At 42.8% G+C, this 7,451-nt stretch overlaps 1 protein-coding gene across 1 annotated transcript; it reads right to left on the bottom strand.

The window, feature by feature from the left end:
- Positions 1–739: 739 nt before the first annotated feature.
- On the bottom strand, positions 740–6,802 carry EXOC1L (exocyst complex component 1 like). The gene is made up of 3 exons (XM_075149128.1): positions 6,682–6,802; positions 2,801–2,931; positions 740–1,003 (listed from the first exon to the last, which is right to left on the bottom strand). Exons 1-3 carry the CDS (start codon positions 6,800–6,802, stop codon positions 740–742), a joined length of 516 nt encoding a protein of 171 aa, XP_075005229.1.
- Between the last annotated feature and the right edge of the window lie 649 nt (positions 6,803–7,451).

Here is a 7,451-nt window from a genome sequence, read left to right as displayed (position 1 = left end):
AAGCAATAAAGTGCAAGAAAGATGTTAATGATACAAAAGAAAAAAGTTCTGAAAGGTCTGACAAATAAAGCAGTTCTGCTTAAGAACGTTCATTTTCTGTTTCTAAGACAGTACCACAAACAACGGGAAGGCCAAAGGGAGTACTAAATGTTCTAAGGGAAAAATAATATAACTGCACAGGTGAAAAGTTGGTCCTGTGGTACGTGAATGCAAAACTCCAATTCATCAGGATAAGGGTTTCATTCTTGTATTGATGTAGGTGTGATCTCTTTAACAAAGTTCTATATTTTAACACATCTGAAAATGGAAATGTGCACCATTCTCATACAGAACTCATTTGGTTGCTTTCTTTTTTCTACTTCCCCAATATAAATTAACTGTTAATGCTCTTAATGCTTTAAAAATATTTCCAGCTATTAGTGAAAGATAATTCATACCTCCTTGAACATAGGAACAAACGCTGAACTCTACTTACATAAGCAATCACCACTGACCATGGGAATTACTGGTCCTATATTGAAAGTCTCACATATTTCTAAGTATTTGCCAGAGTGGGGCCCTCCTAATACATATAAATGAACAGCCAATTGTTTATGTAAAAAGTATGTTCCATTTTTTACTTATATGTAAAATTAAAAAGCAGATACTGCATATCACTTACTATCTTTTTGATCAGATGATTTATGAAATGCTGGTCAGTGAAAGTCAACCAGTCACCTTAATGTTAGAAAATGCATCTTTAGGACAAAGGACACAGGGAGAGACATAAAAGGTTGGAAGCATAGAAGCATATCCTCATAAGAACCAAGCAATCCCTATTGTTGGATGACCAGATTGAATCATCGTTTAGGTAGGTGTCATTAAAGTTCACAATCTTCAAGTCCTTCTTAAGGTACATTTCATTCAGTTTGTTTAGTGTTCGAGCAAAGGTATATTTAGATGCACAACTATACGCTTCCAGATTGTAGACTTTGTGGAAGTGCATATCAAAATATGGATTATCCTAAAAAAACGGAGAGAGAATGAAATTGTTACACGCATTACAGATGTTAGAACGGCAATCTGTTGTTCTCTGCCCAGCTACCTTCAGGGCTCTTTCTCCGTTTGATGGACTCTAAAGGACTTTGCATATTTCTGCTATTCATACTAGAGGGTCTTTTAAAACTTTACAAAGCAGCAGTTTATAATTAGCTGCTATTCTTTGCCATTAGGAGTTTTGCCTGAGTAAAACTTTCAGTTTGCCCAAGCGATACGCTGCACTTTATTGGGATTATACAATCTTGTTTCAAAATGAACCAATTTGTCATATTGCCCAAAACACACTATATGAAAAGCACTTGCCTTGGACTATAACTATATATGCCTGTCAGAAGAAGAATATTGATTGCCCTTCCTGCCTAAATTGTAATTCTCTGTGCTCTTTGGCACAACTAATCCTAGCAGCAGCTAAGTTCTGTTAAATTCTATGGATATGAATAACTATTAGGAATATTTATAGCAGTGTTAATCACCCTATAATTATGAGTTTGAGATTCATTTAGGCTTTTCTTTAACCAAAAATGAGACGGATTTTGATCATCCCAGTGTGGAAGGCTGAATCATTTCTGAAGGCTATTTTAGCACAACACTTCAGAAAAAAGCTTAAGTAAATTCATGTAGGCAAGTGATAAGGAAATCTTCTGTCTGCCTTGGCTGGGGAAGGGACAGGAACATCTCCAGAAGCAAGACAACTTGGAGAGAGGACGTAAAGTATTATTAGTTTTGGCTTTTTTATCCCTCTGGTCTAAACTGCAAAGAGCTCACAGCGTGCAGGGATACTCTGAACCTGAGCTCACCTCCTCCGACTCCCAGGTTCCTAGTTTTAGACTTGAGGGTGATGTGCACAGGACAGGAGAACAACCACAGTTTGTCTTTTTCCTTGGAGCAAGGCTCGAAACCTTTCTTGATTTCTCTTTCACTAGGATATGTAATCTGAACTCTATTTTATGTTCATTTGAAAGCACTTTCAAAGGGAGAAAAGTCATTTTTTCCTGGACTACATTATGCATGGACAACTGTTAAAATGTCTTCTCATACATGCAGTAAGATATTCTCCTTGGCTTATTCTTCTAGCTTTTGTAAAATAGGATTTCATTCGACTTCTGGTGTTGTTCTGTATCGTACTACTCAGCCTCATTTTACCCTTCTGAAGTTTTAGCAGTAAGTCAGCCAGATCTAGCCAAAGCTGTTTCATATTTACACACTCAAATACACAAATATTTAATCGATCCAAGTAATGTGAGATTAAGCTATGTGAAAGAGGCACAATTTCATGAGCTGATACACCAAACAATGCACTTGCAAGACGTTGTCACACACAGAACAGGTTCATACATTCAAATGACAGTGTCACATTCTCCATAAAAATATTTAACAAAATTTTGTTTTCAAATACACATTAAAATCTATGGGATTAACTCCAGTTTACATTGGGAGCTGCAGATGGAGAACTTTTATTCCCAGTTATGATGGACAAATTAGAAAAAATCCAGCTGTCCCTCAGATCTCAACCGGAGAGATGAAGAAGATTATAACAAAGAAAATCTCTCCTTCCTCCTTGCCCCCCAACTGTGCAAATGTGATATGGGGCCTCTCACATGCAATAAAACCAAAATTCATTGGAGGTTTGATTTATTTTGGTTTTTATATAACTTTCTTTTTCAGATAATGCATTTTAATTGCATTTTAATACTTGTATCCCAAATTGCAACACAAGAAAAGTATACTCTAATATATGTATTTAATAATACATAAGACTTACAGTATCTGCTTCTTTTCCATCAATCATCTCCAGATCTTTCAAAAACCACTTTTCAACTATTTCATATTTCTCTTCTCGATCCACTCGCAAGTGTTTAACCATACATATTTCTACTTCTTCACTTTTGGTCACTGCAAGAAAAAAATAGTTTAGATATGCAAGCAAGTACTTCCCAAAAGTTCCAATAATAAAAGACTTAATCAAACTACGTTTTAGATAATAACTTAAATGATGATGAGCAGGGCTGTACTGGACTTAATAGTTCTATTTTGCCCAGGTAGTAGGAATAGCACCATGTTCTCAGTCTAGGAAACCTGTCAGCTTTTAGTAGATTTAGGATTTACCTTACTGGTCCTGTGAAAAGAGAATCTTGTCTGTGCAAAAGCCTTTCATCTGAATTCACTACCAGTGCAGGGAAAGCCTAATTCTGGCACTGGATCTGTATGGATAACCCACTTCCCTACTTACTTTGAGGGGGAATCTTTTGGGGTGCTGGAGTCAGAAAATTGCAAAACCGCTCCCAAGGCTCTGTATTTACATGACTCGTTCTATACTTCCCATTCTGTGGATGAAGTTCTCTTACAAAGCCATTATTTTTTTAAAGCAAAACTCTTATTTCCCTATAAAATATGTAAGTAGGTCACTTAACAAAAATTACATCAAAAATATTTCTTAAAGCTTCAAGTTGCCCCGTGCTATCTTTGTAGAAATTACTATTTTTCGACTTAGGCAGGAAATGAGAGTAAAAAGAGCACAAAAACACTCTTTGCAATAACTACCATTATTAATTGATCACACGGAGTGCTGCACAGGAGACTGGATTTCTGTAACACACAATAATGAGCGTGAAAAGCACCGGAGCCTGAACAATCTCCTGCACATCCAGCACGATGGCTGCAGGGCAGGCCACTTCCCCCTGCCATCTGGTAGCCTAAGGTAAGGGTGAGATGTCACCTACGTCTGGCAGGAGCATTTTGACATCGTAGCATGAGGCTGCAGAAGCAGGAGCAAAATTCTTTTATTTCTAAATACTGCCCGAATTTTTGAAAACCCATTTTGAAACTTGACTAATTTTATCTTATTCCTGTTAAAACATCTCTTACTTCTCACCTGTTTATAAGAAAATGGTTATTAAATAAAGACAAACAAAGGATATATGTTGGAGATATGCCTTCTTTCCATTGCAAAGAAAACCAGTGGAAAACACATAAACTGATTATAATTTCTCTCAGCCTATAGCTTCCCTGCCTGGGAAATACAAATTACTGTTGCATTTTTTCCTGGTCCTATCAGTCATAGTTGCTCAATGATTTTTAACCAAAGGACCACCACTGTGTTATCTTCTATGGAGAAGTTACAATGATTTTCATTTGCAAGGAAATCTAGTAGGCTAATCTTAGAAAGCTCTCTTCATGCTTTCAGTTTCTCCCATTTTGTTTGTTTGCTTGCTTGCTTGTGAGGTAATAGGTTGTCTCCCTCAGAGTTAAAACAAAAGGAAACAAGCCCAACCCCAAAAGCTCCCAGTCCTGTCAGACATACAAGGGGATGTCCTAGTGGCCCCCAGGTCCCACAGACTGCCACTTCTCTACCCCTCGTGCAGGAGCAGAAGTTGTATCACATAAGGCAGAGCACAGATGTGTTAGGAATAACGAAACCAGGAGCATGTCCTGCCTAGTGGTGAAACTTGGGTGGGCTATTTTCAGCTAAAAAAAAAATCATCTTTCTTTACTTTTCCAGCATTTTAGATATTGCTTGTTCTTGCACTCAGTTAACAGAGTTAAAGAAAATTTAATTTTTTACATAGAACATGAGCTCAGATCTACCATGTCATTCTACTAAACTCTAAAAGCTTTTCTTGAGGAGGGCACGGCTATGGCAATGCCTTCATAGAGCACAAACTATTTCTTACAGTCTTCTTTGGACTGACCACCTTTTTCAGAGTCTCTGCTGGATAATGCAATGGTATCCCTACTGTTCCTCTCAGGCATACCAATACTGGGTTATGAAAATCCCCAAATGTGGTTGCACTTCAGCTTTAAGTTCTTTCAGGGTTTATAAAGCATTTAGTGAAAGGATACTATTGCCTTCTCTCAAGAACTGGGACTTGCTATTGTGAAAAGGGAGGGAAATAATGTTGGCACAAAAATAAGATTGTTCAGTTATCCACACCAAGATTTTGTTGTAATATAGATTTCAAAAGGCGTAGACTTCTGAAGTTTTGCCTATAGTTTGACTCTTTTTTTTTTATGGTAATTTGAAATCAACAGGAATATACTGAGGTTGCATTGCAGGGACAAGATTTTAGATAACGTGTTTTGCTCCTCCAGAATCACAGCAGATTACAGTAGCTGCTGGCAGCCGGATGGAACTCATCTTTAAGAATCAGATTTCCACTCTGCTCACCACTTACTTGACTATGCCTGAATATATTAAGAGAGTTTAATATTGGATACTGGAGAGATCCCACTCTTAAAACCCTACATAAATTTTCCTTTGTGTCTTCAGAGACTTCCAATCAGTTAATCTGATTAGAGGCTTTCTTTAATGGCTTGTTCTCCTCTACCTTAAAAAGAAATTTTTAGTAAAGATTTTAAAGGTGCATAATGTTATTTCTCCTCTTTGGATGTTTCCTAACAGTGAACTGTTTAGATCTACCACATGCAACTAGACATACTTCTATCGGATAGTTTTATAAACTATGAATCAGGTTGGTATTTCTGCACATTTAGAAGCTCTATGATGTTCAGGAATCCATTTCTTAAAACTATTTTTACAGTTCTAAAATACAAAGCCTGTTCTACTGAAATTACATGAGTGCAGGGAACATAGTTTGCTCAGTATCTCCAGTAATCTTTAAAACAACTTAAATATTCTAAAGACTTCAGATGTTTAGAAAGATACTGATCACAGAATACGGTTGACATCATCCCATATTGGATGTTATCCCAATCTATGCCTCAAATACATAGATTATTTCCACCTGTTATATGTATTTTGAACCTGAAGAGGAAACAGACTGGAAGAAGCATTCACTTCAACCTAACTACTTATGGATGAGAGCATTTCTCTTTCTGACTATCAGTGTTGTGAAATAAAAAAAAAAACACACAAGCTTTTCTGAAACCTTGTTCTAAAAACGTTATGAAACAGATACACTTGAAATCAAATTTGTTAAGTAGCCAGATGATTAAGTTTATCGCTTACAGCAATCTTGTTTTACTCACAGCTCGTGCTCATTACTAACTCAAATGCATATTTATTCAAAGTGTAGACCAAGTTTATAACTTGGTCTTATTAGACCAAGACAAGAGATAGTGCAAAAGCTCTAAAAATTACAAATGTTTCCTGCAATGTTGTATTGTTATGCTTTCTTATGGAAAACCTAATTAGAACTATAGCAAGATATTGCTCTTTTAAAAGCAGGTTAGGCACTCACAGCACTCCCACGTCCTGAGCACTTCCAGCAGTCGCGTTGGAAGTGTCGCGTTTCTCCGCTGATACCGAAGCTCAAGTCCGTGTGAATCAGAAACGGGAGAAAACGCCGTTTCTGAAGGCTGCTGGCAGCGCGGGGACAGCGAGCTGGGCTTCGTGCCGTGCTGGGGAGCTGCGGGCGGCGGGGCGGCCCCGGGGCCGCAGCCGCTCCGCGCCGAGGCGCTCCCCGCTCCCGCCACCGCCCGGCCCCGGCCCCAGAGGGCGGCGGGCCCCGGCCCCGCTCCCTCGCACACCCAGGTACGCGCACCCTCGCATCCCCGCGCACCCTCGCATCCCCACGCACCCTCGCATCCCCACGCACTGCCATCCTTAGGCACCCACGCCGCCTCCCCTCGCACACCCACTCGCGCACGCCCAGGCGCTGACCCAGGCGCCCGCAGCCCCGGTACCTGCGGCGCACAGGTAGCAGCGCTCGGCGCCCGAGCCCTCCACCTCGATGAACTCGTGCAGCCTCTGCCGCCGCGGGCCGAACAGCCTCTTCGCCAGCTCCTCCTTCACCAGCGAGGACATCGCCCCCCGCCCCGCGGAGCGGCTCAGCGGCGGCTACCGGCCCCCCGCGCCCCGCAGCCGCCGCGCCGCGCTGGGCACCCGCGGGGCACCGCGGCGGAGGCTGTCCCCCGGCCGCGCGGGGCCCCCGGGCGCGGGGGAGGCATCGCTAGCAGCGGACCCCGGCGGGGTCCCGCTCCCCCCCGGCCAGCCCCCTGCGCCGCCGGGGCCCGCCGCCGTTAAGGCTCTGGCCGCCGGCGCGGGGAGAGGCCGGGCCGCGGATCTCCCCGCCCCACGCGCGCCCGCCCTCCCTGCCTCCCTCCCTCTCTCTGCCGGAGGGGGCCCGGGGCCTCCCCGCGGGACGCGCCCGTGGCGGGGGGCCGGCGCTGGCTCTGCTGCCCCGCCGGTGCCGGGGCCGGGGCCGGGGCCGGGGCCGGGGCCGGTGCTGGTGCCGGTGCCGGGATCGCGCGGGGCCTGAGCGAGGGGACGGAGGTGCCGTCGGGGCGCCCGGCCGGGCTGCCTCCCTGCCGGAGAGGGGAGAGTGGGCGCGGGCGCACGCGAAATAATCACACCAAGAGCAGTTTACCAAGAAAAAAAGAGTTGTCAGTTAGTGCAATTGTTTTTATCAGTAGATGAAAGAGTTAGTAGAAAACAGTAGTTCCTTATAAAAGGA

Source organism: Calonectris borealis, chromosome 4, assembly GCF_964195595.1.
Source record: "Calonectris borealis chromosome 4, bCalBor7.hap1.2, whole genome shotgun sequence".
NCBI lineage: Eukaryota > Metazoa > Chordata > Aves > Procellariiformes > Procellariidae > Calonectris > Calonectris borealis.
The sequence above is the reverse complement of the archived record's forward strand: the minus strand, read 5'-3'. Positions and strand labels throughout refer to the sequence as shown.